The 19470-nt window shown below is 35.3% G+C and overlaps 2 protein-coding genes across 5 annotated transcripts in view; one reads left to right on the top strand and one right to left on the bottom strand.

Moving 5' to 3' along the window:
• The window catches only part of LOC134792169 (disks large homolog 2-like), a 68486-nt gene extending 49773 nt beyond the window's left edge, over positions 1–18713 (bottom strand). For 2 of the 4 annotated variants that reach the window (XM_063763404.1, XM_063763406.1), the window contains exons 1-2: positions 18348–18712; positions 6249–6668 (exon numbers count right to left, since the gene is read on the bottom strand). In XM_063763404.1, the coding sequence (XP_063619474.1) occupies positions 6249–6501 (253 nt within the window). In that variant the 5' untranslated portion in view covers positions 6502–6668; positions 18348–18712. Of the gene's footprint in view, positions 1–6248; positions 6669–18347 lie in introns of all 4 variants that reach the window. The other 2 variants (XM_063763407.1, XM_063763405.1) reach the window with 2 other exon arrangements.
• The window catches only part of LOC134792172 (cytochrome b5-related protein-like), a 526347-nt gene that overhangs the window by 188953 nt on the left and 317924 nt on the right, over positions 1–19470 (top strand). The gene's annotated exons all lie outside the window — the stretch shown is intronic.

Raw genomic sequence — 19470 nt, 5'->3', positions numbered from 1 at the left:
CTACTGTTGTCGTAAGAAAAGACTACGTTGGCTTATGTGGACTTTCTCTAATATTTCATAACATTTTTGCCGTGTTCTATTTCCTGCCATCACGAATCAATCGGGATTTCGGCAGCAGTTAAAACACTAGGTATGTAATTGTGCCAGATCTTTAACTCAGCGTTTTTTCGTTTTAAAAGAGGAACTTTTGAAGTTTAATTTGGGATTTCCTGCAGGATTAACATTTTCAGACGACGTTGATAAACTTGGTCTAGTTATGTACACTCGTAATTCTATGTTTTGGCCATCCAGACCACTTTTAAACTTTTCCACAAATTGCTTCTTTAATCTTGACGCACTATTCCACTTGGTATTCAGTTTTGATGAATAACTGGTTAAAATATTTTTCAACCGTCTCTCAGACTCTTCTGTGAAATCTCGTAACTCATATTTTACCAATATAAACTGATACAGGTGAAAATTTTCGTAATTTTTCCCCTTATTTGTCCATTCTTCAAAAACCCCTTCCTTCAAATAGAGAAAACGTGTTCTGCAAAAAAAAAGAAACAAAAGTGTTGTGAAAATTTGTGAAAAATGAAATATACACCATCATAAAGAAGGATAATGGAAGTACATAATATGTAAAATCTAGAGTAGAGACTGTTGTCAAGTGTTTGCCAGTCTATCAAAGTTCGAAAATTAAGAAAAAATTGAACATTTTAAAGTACATTTTAATGCTCTATATATTGCACTATTACGACAGATATGAATATGTTTAAATAAAAAATATAAAGTGCTTACCGTCAGCTATAAGATCCATCAACTTTCCACAATATAATGTTTTACTTGAAAGATATGTTGTTGAACGCATCACAGAATTGCAACTGATTTAATTGTGCGATCTCACTTAACTCGTTAGCTGACTTCGGCGCCCTATAACTCATAAAATTAGAAAGTTTGGCATGATCTATTAATGGGTTTGGGGGTTTAAGAATGTTATTTATCTAATCTTATTACTCATTAGTGGAAATTTGATAATGAATTTTGTCCACCTAGCTTGTTCGAGACGGAATACTGTGAGGCGGCGTCAACTTTATGTATCGAAAGGGCGATGTCACGTTGAGAGAGGTACGCGCCCGCCCTAGGGTCCCCCGTAGTGTCAACCATACTGTATGTTAAATATAAGTATAATATAATTAAAATAAAAAAAATGGAATGTAGATAATATTGCCTTAAAGTAACTCTAGACAGAGTACGAGTAGTCTGTCTGCCTGTCCGTACTGTCCGTGGGATACAAGTACCTCTTCACGCCTTGAACCGATTTGGATGATGTAGTATTGAGATAGTTTGAGGCGAGGGGAAGGACATAAAAACATTTTTATCATTCATCATTATCATCACCATCATCAGAAGCAGAAGCTAGTAAACTACATGTAATGTCCTTCTAATTATTCTACTTTAATTTGTTGGATGCCCGGGACAAATCCCTAGTTTGCGAATAAATGAAGACCAACAAACAGCTGTAAAATAGCTGAAAATTTTGTAAACTACTACTTTACTACTTTAGGGCACAAAGAGAGTTTTTAGTCTGGCTGTGGACACTTGGACAGGCCAATGACTTCGTCTAGTCTAGGGCGTAAGTCAAGTCACGCGTTAGTAATTAAATTATGAAGGAAAGTGGGCTGCTTCGTATAATTTTAGCGAGTTTTAGGCCTTAAAAGTTTATGCAAATACTTTGTATAAACTGAGTCAGAAAAAAGAAGTAAATGACGATTTAAATTCTTACTTTGACATAAAATCAGGAGCAATGAAAACTTATGAAGTCACTATTTAAGGTCAACCGGGATACAATTCGTCACTTGAGGTAAATGCGTCTTTTAAATATTTCTTCCAAATGGACCATTTTAGAGCTATTGCAACCCTCTCTGTTCGAAGTGTGGTCACTGAACTTTTAATGCAGACGGCTACTATTATTTTGCGTTGCGTTTCGAAAATATCTTCAAAAGACGCATTTACCATAAGAGACGCAATTAACCCGGGTGACCTTATAGAAATTTTATTTAAAGTAACTTTCCTGTAGAAAAGCTCCAAAATTTTACACAAATAACTTCAGTTAAACGAAATTTGTAAAAAAATTGTAAATCTTTGTATACAGGTAATAAGCGTACCTATATTCGTTTGTATACAGGTAATAAGCGTATCTATAGCTCTGACATAAAATTGAAATAAAAACCAAAATAAATAAAATTGAACGTCCCACCATTGTGTTCGCTCACATCTAAACATGACGAAAAGTGAGGAAGCGTTTATTTTGATATCCGTTTTACTTTGGCACCCTCAGAGACTTTTGCGGCCTGATTTAAACTTTAAGATACGTCAATTAATAGATCTATAATCGATATGGATTAGATATGTCAGTGTCAAATGTGACGTTTCTTCAAACAAAAATTGACGTATCTTAAAGTTCGAATCGGGCCGTTGGTCAGTGCAGCACATGAAATTTGTTTGTGGAATTCAAGTGAAACCAGTATTTATTTCAGTCCTGGTAAAATAAATGTTAAGCTGGAAAACTCAAATTTCGCTGTTTTAGTCTGACTGATTTTTTTTATGACGTTAACAGCTTGTATATGCGTTCAGTTATAAAACAATTAAAATTTTATAAAATGTGTAATTTTCAGGTGCTAGTTGTACAAGTGTAACTAATTTGTTTTCAATACGTTTCCAATAGGTACTTCAGAAGCGTATTTAAGTATTATTAAATACGCTCTGAAATAATGAAAACAAGAAATATATTGTAGGTCTATAGAGACCCTCAATATGCCTCGTGTTTTTTTAGGGTTTCGTGGTCACCTAGAAACCCTTATATGTAGTTTCGCCATGTCCGTCTGTCCGTCCGCGGCTATGCTCCGTGATCATTAATGCTAGAAAGCTGCAATTTGGCATATACATTAATCATGCATGGCGACAGAACGGTAAAATAAAAAGTACAAAAAATTTTTGTACTTTTTAATGTGTTTTAAAATGTTTTTTTTTTTTTGCTTTGACCACGGTATCGTTGGAAAGGTCTTTCAAAACGAATAAGGGTCTAGAAAAACCATTTATTGATAAAGTTAATATTTTCGGAAATAATCGCTCCGAATGAATAAAAAATGTGCGCGCCCCCTCTAACTTTTGAACCATGGGCCCAAAAAAAGTTCTTAGTAAAATGACGTAGGTACAAAGCGCTGCGAAGGTAACTATATCCCCATAGTTCCTTATGCTTGAGTAATTTGCATGATACTTACTAATAGCCTCCGTTTGGCTTGTTCTGATAGAATGCTACGAAACCCTACAGTGAGCATGGCCCGACATATATACTCTTGGCCGATTTTTTCGAATTGTACAAGTATAGTTAAACTACGAGCGAAAATTAAAACTAAACTTGATGGGCTAACAATATTAGTATTTTCAGGACGAAATTGGCAATAAGCGGCCTCTTAATGGTTTTATCATGTCAACCTGCCAAGACTGTCGTCTCGTCGACCGCAATTTTCCTTAAAAATAAGTTTCAATCCGTCAGTTTCGACTCCATAATTCTAAGATTTAATTTCTATTTTGTAATTCATATTTCTATAAAATAAAACTTACTAAATATTAACCTACTATGCCCAACATTGCCTGGCTTGAATAATTAATGATGGTCTACCTAAGGGCTGCATACTTATATTATATATAAGTTATATACAATGCCTGATAGTAAGAGTTAATTACATAAGTAATATACGGCTATTTGTAGTTATCAATGTTAAGACAATTGCCGAAGAATTTATATGCATACCTGCATTATCTTATCTACTACTGGACAAACGTAGACCGCAGTAATTTAGTTCTGGACACAATTTCTATTAAATAGATAGGTACCTACGTTGCAAAAGACTTCAAAGTGTAGGAAATTTTACTGTAATGTCGCACGCAAGTACGTCGTATAATTTATGCTCCATAAATACCATAAATACGCTATTGTTTTGACAGTCCGAGAAAAGAAGCCAATTTGACGAACATATTTTTTTGAAGATAGAGCGTCTGTTAGTAGGTCTGTGACGGCCAAAAAACTTAATACAGGCCCATTCGAGTTTTAGTTATTAATTCTCATTCCAATACGATACTGATCTATCAGTGTCAAAAGTGTCATTTCTTCAACCAAATACGTCACCCTTGACACTGATAGTTCAGTATCACATCGGAATGAGATCTAATAACTACAACTCGAATTGGCCTATTAGACATTGTTCTAACTGACGTTATAATATAATATAGATATACCTACGCAACCCTTACATCTACTGCTTACCTACATAACATGTTCTAAGTATGACATATTATTATGTGCAAAGAGAGTGAACTAAACTTACATAGGAATGCAATGACCTTTTATTTATGTAGACGTGTGACGTTCATAGTTGACAAAACTAAAAATTGATCCAACGATTTTGACAACTTGACAGGTTGGCGTCACCCATACGCCTAACTAAATATAGGTTCCGGAACCTATATTTAATGGCTCACGATCGTGCGCCTGGTACCATATCTACCTCAATTTACTTACATAAGTAAGTAAGTAAGTAAATCTTTATTTCAGTACATATATGAGATTGAGCATAAGTATTAGACATAAGGCGTAAGCAGGTACTCGAATAACATAAACCAAGAGTAGATTATACATGGTTCCTACACTAGGCAGTGCCTGTCCTGTAGGTAGCCGACACAGTTACGAGTATTCAAACGACAAGTAGCGCGATAGTTAACACAATCAGACATAGATTATTGTAGGTCATAATTACTATAAAACTAAGCTTATTTAAATAATTTACACATAAATCAATTTATCCTATCATGCTGCGAGGTTAAATATTATATTTACAGTTTGAGCTTAGTAATTTGTAGCGAAATGCAGGTGTGTATGTATACGTGAGTGTGCAAGTGAAGGGGGAGTTTGTTTGTATGTATGTTATGTTTGTGTATAAGTAAATAAACTAGTCCATGTGTTTATCCTCGGTATTTCTTCTATTTCCTCGTAAGATAGCGTATTGAGCCATGTTTTGAGTTTGCGTTTTAGTTCTGCGATTGAGCAATCTTTAAAACTAACTGTTGCACTAACTTTGTTGTAGATGTAAGGTTGGAGAAATACTATAAATCTCTTAGCGAATGCTGTTTTAACTGTTGGGATGGGAATTTTATACTTTCGTTTTTGCATTATAGCTGAGAGATCTGATGATCCAAGAACTCGAGCGTGTTCGTTCAGCACTACCCGCACAATAAACAAACTACGAACGTTTAGTACATCCATATCCCCATACACTTGCTTGGTTGGGTACAAGACTGACTTCTTAAGAATAACTTTTAGTACCGCACGTTGAGCTCTTTCTAACATAATCATAGCTGTTTTAGCAGCCCCACCCCAAGCAGTTATGCAATAAGACAAAATCGGTTGGCAGATACTAACATAAACAGTGCTAAGAAGCTTTTTATCAGCGGAATTGCGCAGGTTCTTAAATATATATATTAATTTACGTATACGATTGGCAGTGAGTAGTATGTGTTGTTGAAAGTCAAGCTTTTCGTCAAATGTAACGCCAAGATATTTTACCGTTTTGGCCCGACTGATATGCTCACAACTACAGTTTGGAATTTGCGACCCGAATGGGCTGCATCTATGTATCACGATATCCGGCAAGCTAGCAGGCGCGGAAGCTTTAGATTTATGAAAGCATACAAACTTAGACTTGTCAACATTTAAAGTAAGTAGGTTGTGTTGAAGCCTTTTGGCCACCACTGCCATTCCTTTCTCGGCGGATTTGACAACTTTACTCCACGTGTCTTCATGAAATAGAATGGCAGTGTCATCTGCGTAACATATGACGTCTGCCTGTTCAATGTTTGCATTAGCTATGTCATTCACGTATAAAATGAAGAGTGTGGTCACATCTATGTAGGAATGGGACTTCTCTTATTGTGAAGCGAAGTGTTATTAAGTTATTATGTATCCAGTACATATATTATGTTCGATAAATGTATCCTGTGGAAATGCGAGCGTGGTGTTGCGATGTTTCTTGATTGCGCCAGTTAGGATAATAGGTTATTTGTTAATAGCTTACCTATCGATGTTACCATGAGCGTCACGTGGGTTGAACGCATTGTATAGTACATATTTAACCGTCCGCCGCTAATACCACGTCACAATAACAGCGGCCTACAATAATTAGTGATTGCAAGTAATAAAAGGTACTTACATTCTTCCGTGATCTGAAGTTCGATCTTATCCAAATCGTCTTCATCATCGAAGTCGGTCTGCACGGTGACGTCGCGCGTGTACTGCTGCAGGGTGATGACGTCGAAGGGCGCGCGTTCGTCGGGACTGGGCGTGCGCGGGCCGGGCTGCGTGTCGTGCTCGTGCCGCGCGCGCTTGCACGCCGCGCAGCCGCACAGCGAACCCCGCACGCGTAGCAGCCATACTAGCCCGAACAGCGCCATCCACGTTGTCATACTGACTTTAGCACCATCACGCTAGGTTGCATTGTCACACGCCATTGCTAGCCGTCTTTAAGCTTTAGCTTTTGTGTTTTTGCACAGGCATTTTATAAGTACGTCACTTGCACTTTTTATAATAAAGTTTACGAGCCCATTGAGGTTAATACCCATTTGTCATAGATCTGGTGAATAAATAACGTTGAATCTGGCAAGTAGTCAGGGTTAAAAACATGCTACGGTTTTCACCTTATCCAGAGGTGAGTTACCCCATCTAGATTGTCATTATGTATATAACTGTTTCCGTCAAAGGTTAATTAGTTGTAGAAAAAATAAATATGCAAATATTTGTTTTAATGTCTCTTTAATGGATCCGTACCGTACCTATCTTACCTACTGCCTATAAGACTGCTGCTTGTATGATGTGATTTAAATGAAATTAACGTGACAACGTTAAAATTGTGGCCCTAGTGAAAAAGGGTACAAGTCTCGCGCAGCTTAGGTGTAAAAGGGCATAAGTGTTACGTGGAACTTACGCCCTTTTACAACTGCGCTGCCTGAGACTTGTACCTTTATTCACTAGGGCCACATGTTTGCTATCGTTGCCATACGTACTCGTGTAAGGTGCAGGGGGACAATTTCGACTGCGGGATAATTTCAACTAATCGAAATATCTTCCATGTTTTACATTATTTACTAAAGTCACACACAACACACACAATACATCTTTTTCGCTATCTGGTATATGGCACTCTAGTTAATAATGTAACACATTTTTTTTTTCGATTAGTTGAAATTATCCCGCCTTCGAAATTCCCCCCCTGCACCTTACTCTAAATATTTACGACGTTTAATCCTTTACATTCAATTTCTATTAGTACGGGCCAACTAAAATATATGAAATTACCTATGTGTATATGAGGACTTAAGGTGTGTATTTTAATCAACAATTTATTTGTAGGGCAATTAGAAATTAATGTGCAAATTACACTTTGCAATGAAATCCCATATTTCAATTAGCTTGTTCAAACCGAAAGTAGCCTACGTGCAATCATAAAACGATCACTTAATTGAAACTAAACAAAGATTAATTTTGCTATTTGATAACCTATAGGTATATTATAAAACAGGCTTAATAATGAGAAGTTTGGAAGATTTTGAACAGAACAGTTTCTTTACATTATCTTTGTATTTTTGTGTTGTTTCATATAATTATGATCCATTATGATCCATACTAATACATGTCATGTATTATAAAATATGTGTTATCTAAGTATCTATCTACTCGTATTCCATTTTGTTTATGTACAGTCGACGTCAAAGATATATTTACACTTTTCGCCTTATTACAAAGGAGTAAGGTGCAAAAGTGTAAACATAATCTTTGACGTCGACTGTACCCACCTTTGGGTACATGCTCTTGCAATCCAAAGTAAGACTGTACGCCTATGACCGAAATGGTAAATAAACTGCTTACCTACATACTTTAAAGTTTAAAGGCGAAAGAAGGTTTCAACATTTTGATACAGTAATAGTGAGAAATTGACAAGTTGTGATCGTGACTCGCATTTAAATTAAAATCTAGCACAGGCAGTGCAAGGCGTTCCACATTCCGGGAGTCCGGAACGAGTGGGCGTCGAACACTTTCCGAGCCCTACCGTTTGATTTCCTGGTAAATAGCTATTAGAGAAATAAAACATGTTATTCAACAAATCTTGATCGCACATTTCAGACGAAAAAAAATGTTTTTTCTGCTTATCTACATAAAAACAGATTTGGATTGTATGTATTCGCTTTGATTAAAAAGATTTGATCAAAAATGTTGTTTTCCTTCTAACCTTTAAGGAAATCAATGCACACGTTATGGTAAACCATTAAGTTCGACTTTTTTCAAATCGTCTTATTTGTTTGATACCTAATACTATCTGAGCATTTGGATTATAATATTTAGAATAACGAAACCTACCAGCTAATACTTGCTAAAAATAAAATATTTTTCATGATTCTTTTTATACATTTTGTCGGAGCCGTGTGTGTTGCGTGGTGCGTTCATACTCGCGGTGCACGCATAGTAGGTAATTAAAAAGTAATTGTATCAAACAAACAATCGAAGACTACCTTACTTAGGCTATAAATATTATATAAAAATACATCTGTTAATATGTATATATTTCATATAGGATATATACTATCGAATCATCATTTTTAGTAAAGATTAACGAACTTGCACTTAGTGCTGAAGGTTAAATCAATAAATACTTAAATCTCTGAATGGAAAAAGCATGTAATTGACTATTGCCGACTCATTATTCTGTCAACTTATTTTTACGCTACAGTCAAATAACTTAAAAACTGAACATTTTTAGTTTTTATTATATCACTAAATAACAACTAGAGTCGCCCGTCCGTAACATTAAGCAATGATATCATAATTAATTAATTTAATATTACACCCATTTCCAATGTCATGGAAGAAGATTCGAAGAACCAATAAAATGATAAATGTAGAGAATAAATTGCCGCCTCAAGGTTATAAATGACTATCCTTACGTTAAGAGACTATGAAAGATATGAATTCGTCACAAACGCGCGAGAATTCCTCCCCGCGAGAATAAAGGTCAAGTGTTATATTTGAGCTAACTAATATAAAAGATCCCGTAGCAATTTTACAACCAACTAGTAATCATTAGAAACTGGATACTTAATGATAATTAAAGTCAGTGCATGAATGATTATAATAATTATAACGAGACCTTTTCAGTTTATAAATAGAAACATAAATTGTACATCTAAAGACGGGATTCCACCAGTGTGCGGCACTGTGCGGCACAAGCATTTTTGTACTGTATATGCTTGTGCCGCACAGTGCCGCACACTGGTGGAATCCCGCCTTTAGATACGTTTTCTGTATGTCACTTGTGACAGATTTGATTTTATAATTTGATACGTTTTCCGGGAGTTTTTATTTGTGCCGTAGGTAAATTATTGATCACTTCCGTGATGTATTTTTTTATACTTTTTTACTATGTCATGTTCTTGTTGTCCTTTATTGCTGTTGTTGTGATATAAATAAGTTCGTAAATATTTGTATTTTTTTCAACTCCTTTCACTTAGGTTCTGCGTAATTAACCTACTCACATTGCTTTTATTTAATACCTTGCTTCCACTACCCAAAGGTTATCTGGAAGAGAACGCTCTTTAAAAGCGATAAAACCGCCAGTTGTCTACCTGGTTTCTTTCTTTAGTTAGAAGAGAAGTGAGGATAAAGATTATTTGCGTTGGATTGTATTATTATGAATACGATAGTACATATAAAATTTACTATGTTAATTAGGTACCTACCTACTTTAAAGAACAACTGAAAAACTATTTACTTATCTACTAGATATTAGATACCTAAGTACCGAATGGGACAGAAGATGACAACAATGAACCTGAGAGATAATCCTAAGAAGTGCTAAGGAAAAATCATGTTCTTATCAATTTTTAAATTTGTGAGCGCTTCCCGGTTAAAGTCTCGTATTTTCTTAAATTGCAGAAGACAGCGGTTTCCTTTAATAGTCGGAAGAAACGAAATAAAAGAGAGAGGAATTTTAAATTGCGTATTTAAAAGGAAGAAGAAAATTCTCCCTATGCTTTGAGAATTTACTGTTGAAGCTCTAGACTCAACAACTCGACGGCATATTATTTTAGTTAATTTATTTTAAGTTCTCCGACAGATGTAGTGACGAGTTCAGTGCAATCTTCGTGTCGCAATGGACCCTTACATAAGTAATATATGGCACTGTCCATGTTACGATTCATTCAACGATTCCAACAGTGAAATATCGCTTTACGAAGCACACAGAAAAAGAGCGGAAAAACTAATGTCAGGGTCTTTATTTAATATCTTCATACAAAGACAATAAGATTATTTATGTTTAAGATTGCTTTAAAAAAAAGAGGTTTCGTGTTCAATTTGCTGTAGTTCTGAACAAAGGTACGATCGTAAATTCATCAGGCTTTGAAATTGTTAAAATAAGCAGATTTATATTAACATATAAACAGATTTCAAACGCAAAATAGTCGCCCGTCGTCGAGTTGCGGAAAATCGCCCGAACTATAGTTCGTTTTTTTTTAGCATTAGAAATAAGGTCAAAGTAAGGAAATAAGGAAATAATCTTGATATCTCTTTTAATTGAAAAACACATTTTAAAAATAAGTTACGGCAAATATGTAACAACTATGAATCTAATACGATCATTTATATTCTTCTGCTTTCATAAATAATAGTTACTGATTTTTAAAAAGCGTTTTTCAATTAAAAGACATGTCAAGATCGCTTACCTTCTTTCAAGTTCTTTCTAATGCTAAAAAAAACGAACTATACAATACAATACAATACACATTTCTAAAGCAAACAATTCACAACAAAATCTTGTTACATATAAAAGACAAGGGTTAATAAATAGCATCGTCAATTTAATATACGAGCAGTGTTATACGTCGTTTATGGCTGAGCCCTGGTAATTATTGTTGACGCGTGTTCGTAATCTGTCGTTAAGTAACGCTTCCTTACTGGGAATTAATTATGTTATCTACTAAATTGTGTAACGCCACGTATACGTTAATATTATGTTAGAGGAAAATTTTATAATGAATCGTGATAATTCCATATACACAAAGCTTTATTACTTACAGTGTTTGTTTTACGTAGCTACTCAGAACTGATGAATACATAAAAAAGTTACAATACAGTACATATACTCTCTATTACACACCACAATAAAAGAAAACAATCCAGAGAACAGTAACAGTAGTAAGTAAACAACTGGCAACAGGGTGTTATTGTAAAATAAATATTTTTATCTACACACATATCATAAACCCTCTATCATGGCTTCAAAATCCGTAAATAATGGCCCACATTACGATAAACTGTTTTGTTACAGAAAATTTCTTATCTGTGAAAATGTTGTAATAGCTTCATTACTATATCAAAATCGATTTGGTAAAAAAAAAGCAATTTGATATTTTTTCACTCTACTCTAATATCAGTCGAGATGACGTTTCATTCGAAATCAAATGACAATTGCATACAATATTGACAAATCTCCCATGTTAGTTGGTATCGAGCAATTTGGCAATCGACCCCAACTCTAGTTTGTCTTTGAATTAAAAAAAACTATGGATGCGTGACGTGCGTGAAAAAAGTTATCATTTGCCACCATTTGACGTACAGTTTATCTTTTAATTAATTTGTAAGCAAAAAATAATTTGTTGTATTGTTTTTAAAGTAACTATAACAAAACCTTCGTGTAAAATCTGCGATAAAGATATTTCGGAGACGCCATCTCATATCCGCGAGTTCCGCCAGAGAGCAAAGTGTCCCGATGTCGGCTGTACATAATATGAGGTTAGTGAATATATCATAGAAAGTGTATAACATGTGTGTAGATAAAGCAGTGTATGTAACTGTACATAATTAAGCTCGTAAACTCGTGTGATACTATTATGAAACTCACTGCGTTCGTTTCATAAACCCACACTCGAGTTTTAATGCATTATGTAGCAGTCCCATAAACTACTATTAATACGTACAAGCTTGTATCATCTACTGTATCACTACAGTGACTACACCTTATAAAACAAACTCCCCCGTCGCGTCTGTCTGTTTGTGTGTTTGTATGTTTGTTCGCGATAAACTCAAAAACTACTGAACGGATTTTCATGCGGTTTTCACCTATCAATAGAGTGATTCTGATCATAGTGTATAATTTGTCAACCCGTGCGAAACCGGGGCGGGTCGCTAGTTTAAAATAAGACAGATATCTACTACTCACTTAGGCACATAATGAGCCCTAACTTGATTGTGTTGTTTTATTAAGGAATTCCATTAGATTAACTAAACGGTGCCACTTTTACATTATTTCCAATGTACTTTTAAGGTATGCTAAATTTCAGATGAAACGAAAACAGATTTAACTTACGGTACATGTTGTACCTAAACAACATATAGATCAACACGTCCCATTCGAATGCACCTTCAAAATAATTGAATTTTAAAGGTGCATACGAATAGGATTTAAAAAATATTGCTACCCAACGCTGCAGCGGGATAGGCTATTTTGGATAATAACAGAATGTAAACCGTTATTCTGTGGATTAATCAAATTTCTAGGTAACAAGCTTATCAATCACATCAAGCGTATCAAATACTCAGATATTTTCATCCTTTTATCCCGAATGAACCTGAAACATGTTACATCATTTTTTATGAAGCACAATTTTATAGTTTTGAAACTTTATTTCCATGAAATTATCTGGTGTAAAATCAACTATTATTTCGACCATACGGTTGAAAACGTAAAAAAGTGTAAAATGTAGGTATATTTGCGCTATGTTCACTTAGTTTAACACCCACATAGAGGATTCAAAGGGTCGTAAACATTTGGAGTTTTGTTAAGAGCCAACAGGAGTGGTCATTTCTCCATACAAACGTACTCCTCGTTTTCCTCCGTGGTTTTTGAAGCTAGAGCAATGATTTTTTTCAACACAGATTAATATTGTCAATATCTGTGTCAGACCGTTTTGCTTTTTTTGATATTTTTGTTTTTTAAGGCGCTAGAGCCCTTCAAAAATGGCCAAAATGGCCTAATTGACTATGCCGCAATGAGAGGCGTGGCATTCAAAACTGCAAACAATTAGCCAAAAAAGCAAAACGGTCCGACACAGATAATTTCATAATCATTTAGATTTCCAATTTTGGTTACGATTGGTTAAGTTTTGGAGGAGAAAACAGAGGAGTACGAAACCTCGATTTTTGAGATTTTATCGCAGGATTTTTCGCCTTGTCCTTATCGCACTACTTTTAGGTGCCGCTTCCTTTAGCGAGACGGGTATATTTACCTAAAATATTTAAAACTCAGCTCCTGTTTCGTCTTAAACACGTAAATGAAAACTGAAATTGGTGTTCGGTGAAGAAAAACATCGTGAGGAAATCGGACTACTCCTAATAAGGCCTAGTTTCCCTTCCTGGAACCTTAAAGGTCACATGGCGAATGCTTTTATAAAAAACAAGACCCTGCCCCATTTCTCAGAATCAGGTTGCCGAACAGACCTCATGTTCCCTTAGTGAGCCATAGCAAACAGTCGGTACAGTCAGCAGCAGAAGTTGCTAAGCGGGCGAGGTGTTCAAAATTACCTTCACGCGCTCTTATTCTCTTAACAATAAAGTCGCGTCAAGATCATTATGAACTCCTCGCCCGCTTAGCAACTATTGCTGCTGACTTTACAATGCGGTAGCAGTAGAATTTTAGAAGTATTGTGTCCATATAGCTTAAACACGAGTTTTCATTCATCTAGTCTTGGCTTTTGCTTTAAACGTAATTCGTAGAAATATTTAATAAATAATTAAATGTGGCTTTCCAGAACAAAAGGGTCTTTATGCTTCAAGTGCACGTTTCCATCTGAAATCCCCATAGAAATTCGGATAAATAGCTCCTTATTGCAGATGAAGCATAATGACCCTTCTCTGATGGAAAGCCACAAATAAAGTTTTCCGTTTTGCTTCTGAGAAGCGCAACTCGAGTTCACCTTGATCCCATCTTGTTCTTACGTCGATTATAAATAACTGCAACATAACGCGATAGGTTTATTGATGCCACTAAAACAACTATCGAAAGATATTAAAACCGCGTTGCTTTGCTAAACCACCCAAGTACGCGATAGTATCTAAAAGATTAAATATAATACTTAGTTCACCACGCATAGCAACGTAACGTTCGAAAACAAATTAGCGGCCCGATTCGAACTTTAAGATACGTCAAATAATAGATCTAGAAACGATATTGATTAGATTATGTCAGTGTCAGACGTTTCTTCAAACAATACCGTCACTTTTGACACTGACACATCTAATCCATATCGTTTCTAGATCTATTAATTGACGTATCTTAAAGTTCGAATCGGGCAGTAGGAGCTTTAAATTTATAGCGCAAGGATACGGTAAACAACCGAATGAGTTTTCGAACTGCACTTACGCTTATTAGGCGTGATAGGGACAGAATACATAATCATGAAACACTGATTTAGAAAACTTGACTGATGATATTGATATAGAGTCATAATTTTACTTATACCGGGTGTGGCCTGTAACATGAGCAAAAAAAACCGGGCAAGTGCGAGTCGAACTCGCGCACGAAGGGTTCCGTACCATAATGCAAAAAAAAAACAAAAAAAAAAGCAAAAAAAACGGTCACCCATCCAAGTACTGACCACTCCCGACGTTGCTTAACTTTGGTCAAAAATCACGTTTGTTGTATGGGAGCCCCATTTAAATCTTTATTTTATTCTGTTTTTAGTATTTGTTGTTATAGCGGCAACAGAAATACATCATCTGTGAAAATTTCAACTGTCTAGCTATCACGGTTCGTGAGATACAGCCTGGTGACAGACGGACGGACGGACGGACGGACGGACGGACGGACGGACGGACGGACGGACAGCGAAGTCTTAGTAATAGGGTCCCGTTTTACCCTTTGGGTACGGAACCCTAAAAATTTAACTGTAGGCTGTACTCCTCATACCTACTGACCAACATTTGTTTAGCGACTTTTAAAAATAACTTGTGGTTTGATTTTTAATACACTTTAAAGTTTATTCTAAGACGCAATGTATTGCGAATTTTGTTATGTTTAAGGCGTGACAAGCAACGTCAATCACAATGATATGGCGTAGCGATGGCGTCCATTGAAGATAATATTTATTTTGTATGAAAAATAGGGAGTCTAAATACTTCATAATTTTTAAAAGTTGTTGAACAGAAATGTCACGGTTTGAGGGGTACAGTCTATGTTTTAATTATTTGCTCGTGTTACAGGCCACACCCGGTATATGCTATCAATAGAATAAACCTTTAAAAACTTTAAAATTCGTTCAATGAATCAAAGTAACTTTAAATATATGCAAAATATCTAAACGTGTTAAACTGTTAATATAGCCTTGCATCACAAACAGTTGAATCGTGTACATTTTAGTCAAATCATGGAATAATTTAGTTCTTCCGCGTTAATTCAAACGTTTGTGCATATTCAATGGACACTGCGCGTGAGGCTAATTTTGAAATTACGAGTGAAATATTAAAACCATGTGCCACGCCTTCCCGAGCGATACTCACGGTCTTCGAGAATGAACTGCATACACGCTCATCTCGTAAAAGAAATTCGACCGCAGTTTTGACCGGGTCACGTAGCCATTTTGATAAAAAGTGTTTTGTTATGCAGGATTTAATTTATTTATTTTAGTTCTTCCGCGTTAATTCAAACGTTTGTGCATATTCAATGGACACTGCGCGAGAGGCTAATGTTGAAGTTACGAGTGAAATATTAAAACCATGTGCCACGCTTTTCCGACCGATACTCACGGTTTTCGAGAATGAACTGCGAATACGCTCATCTCGTAAAAAAAATCCGACCACGGTTTTGACCAGGTCACGTAGCCATTTAGATTTGTTATGCAGGATTTAATTAATTTATTTTATGCATATTATATGTCCCTCCGTGAGGGACAAAACATACGCAATGCGACGCTATGATTGGTCGAATTTATTTGTTGCCCACCATAATCCATATTAAGTTTATGGTGGGGAATAAAAACAATGTGAGACTGTGACAAGGACAAACAATATATATCTCTTTCGCTGCTACTCCAACCGAAAGATACATAAGATGATCTTGTTCGGTCATTTCCTCCCACCCCTCATGCCTGATCCAGTTATATACTAGATTCATGATTTTATGATACAAGAGGCAAACGTTAAGCAATAACCGTTGCTCATGGGCACCCACCCGGGTTGTAAGTGCGTTACCGGACTTTAAGATGGGAGTACGCTCTCTTTTCTTGAAGGTTTGAAAGTCGTAACGGTCCGGAAATACCGCAGGCAGGTTCATGCCACACACAGTTCATTTAGCTTTAATAATAAAAAAAATAAGTAACATATTAAATTACGTCACTTTTTGTAATTTTGTGTACAGTGGCATTGAGCAATGTAACGCCTTGTATTTAATTGTTATAAAAAAATATGATAATATTTTTGTAAGGAAATTACTTAAAAAAAACAACATAAAAACATGTATGCGTGTTACAAAATCCATACACTGGAATATTAATAGTAAAATACTATGATATGCCTGTTAAGATCTTCATAAAATAACTTAAATATTGTATGACCTGTTACCGGGTTTGAATAAACTAAAAATACGATAAAATTATTAGCTAATAATCAGTGATAATTAAACAGAACTTAAACAGAAACACAACAATGAAAACAATATCTTTAAAATGAAGGTTAGGTTATTCATGATACATTCATGTATTTGTAGTGTAAGACGATATTACTTGCCAAATTTCATAGTTCTAGGTCAACGGAAAGTACCCTATCAATTTTGATTCCCTTGAGAGTGTCGAAATATACGTTTTTTGCGGCATAAACGGCCGTATCTTTTTTTACGTTAACTTAGTAGTTTGATTTTTTTACAGATTGAAGGGACCGTAGACCTGTGTATATGGTTCAACTCGATACCTCCACGCGTTCCCGAGATAAAGGCTCTTGACAGACAGACGGACGGACGGACAGATGGACAACAGTATGATCCTATAAGGGTTCCGTTTTTTTCCTTTAGTGGTGGGTTCCCCTAAAAATAAAGATAAAGTAAATGTGAAATAGAAAGGTTGGCAAAGTTTTCATATTGTTTGTTCCACCAATAAGGCGAAAACTTTTTTTGTTATTGTATTTGTCAGTCAAACTGTAGGTATATTAAGTCAGTTAAAAAACTAGGACCAATGAATGTTGAGCGGAACAATTTTTATCAAAATTTGTTCTTTAAGTTCTAACAATTGATCCTAATTCAACTCGGGGTGCCTAAACACATATTTAATCCTTGTTAAAATCTTTGATGCGGCACAGAACAATGACACCGCAAAAGTTTAACACCTAATTAGCTAACCCCGTAATTGCGTAAGCATTTGTGGTTGTTTTGGCATAGTAAGGGTTAGGAGCTAAATTGAATAGTCTTCAGTGTTGTGAAAACGTGCTTCTCGATATGTTTTAGAACCCTTATACTGATGGAAGTGTGGAAAGGCAAATTAGGAATTATGAGGAAACCCGGGGTCTTTTTTCATTTAAGTACTTAAATAAATAGTCGTCCTTATGACCTAGCAAAAATAATTAAGCCTAAATATCCTAAATGTAAGGTAAAATATTTACGGTTTACGCTATGATGTACCATCATAAAAGTAAGCTTGTGTTACTCTGTCACGATGGTGTTATTTTGTTAGAAAAGTGCATATTAAACAGTCTCCGATTTAATGTCAGAATACCCTAAATGCTACAATTTGATTTACAACTAAGCCTTTCATTCGTACCGAAATGTCCGTGTTTGATGCGTAATTTGACACCTTTCTAATTATATAACAATATGTATTATCGTTTAAAATGCTCGCCTAAAATCGTTTCCGTATGCTGCGTTTTGCGCAAACACTCACTCACCCCGCAAACGGCAAATTGCGAATATTAGCCAAGTTAACTCAATTGGTCTGCGCCAGTTTACGTCGCATTATACTCAATTGATTTGAAGCCGCTAAAAGAGGCTAAAGGATTTATCCCGTCCGTCTCTATGAAGAAATTTTACCTTTAAAATCATGAGGACTGATTTCGGCCTAACGTAAAGATCAGAAATTAAATCAGAATGCTCAGCACCTTTGCATTTTATTATAATTTTACACATTGCAAATTAGTTTCCCTTATAAATAGAATTGAATCTCTAGCTCATAAACCTTCATCGTTTCATTTATTCATGGGCGGACTGTTTATCCTAGACACTGACTTTTTATGGTTTACTTTACTTTCTTCATTTGAATACCCTACTATCAAGGGTCACGAACATAGTAAAAACAACGTCACAGTACAATTTGTCACTTTTTACAACAAGCACTGATGTAACATCCTTGAAACTTATTAGATTATTTTCAGTGAAATATATGATTCGCGAACGTAAGTGGGATCCTGACGTCGACGGGACGTCTTCCCTCCCCGGTCTCTGGTAGGGTACTGAATGTTACTGATAGGGTAGGATGGTTTACGCATGCGGATGATGGTATGCTGGATGCCTTTAACCCTGACGAGTGAGTTGAGTGTTTGATAATGAAGCTCAGCTCTTAAACGGTTTAAGAGTTGTTAACTTGTATCATTTGTTCTTTGCATTCCACTGTGTGTGCTCACAAAAACAATGTTATTTGACATGAAGGAACCTATTTATGATAGTTCAGAATTATGATCTCTATTAATGACAGTACATCTTACAGGTGATTAAGGATGATTTTTATAAAACCGTAACCCCATAAATACTACTTGTTGATTGTTCATTATGTATTTATAATATGAAGCACAAATACTTGGAGTATGTACTTACATATAAAGAATCGAAATAATCAGTGTTATTATTATTAATAATAAAGCTATAAATTATAATATAATTCGATACGATTTTATATAACTTCACTGTAAAATGAACAATAGGCTACATATTATGGAATAAAACTTAAGTTTTTCTCAAATATTCCAGTGTTTTTTCACTTTCCACTAAATATAAATAAACGTAAGTATAATATTATAAAAACTAGGTTAAGATGCCGGACATTAAGTACTCTCGTACCCAACCTCTGCCAGTGGCTTAAATGTAACATTTATTTTGTTACGGAGACTTTAAAATAAATAAGATAGACCATTGAAACTACACTCTATTTGTTTCGTTTGGGAGATAAATAACAATACCTACTTGTAAGGGTTAAACAACTATTAGAGGTAGAAATAAATTTATATAGTAAGTATAGGTAGAATATACAGTAGCTGCAAAAATTCATAACTGTTCTGATTATCTTTAGAGATTTGTAAATCGGTTATCGGAAACAGCTCCACCTATTTAGAATTTCTGATACGGGATTCTAGAT

The sequence above is a fragment of the Cydia splendana genome, chromosome 7, assembly GCF_910591565.1.
Source record: "Cydia splendana chromosome 7, ilCydSple1.2, whole genome shotgun sequence".
In the NCBI taxonomy this organism is placed as follows: Eukaryota; Metazoa; Arthropoda; class Insecta; order Lepidoptera; family Tortricidae; genus Cydia; species Cydia splendana.
Note: the sequence above shows the minus strand (reverse complement) of the source record. Positions and strands in the feature narration are given on the sequence as shown.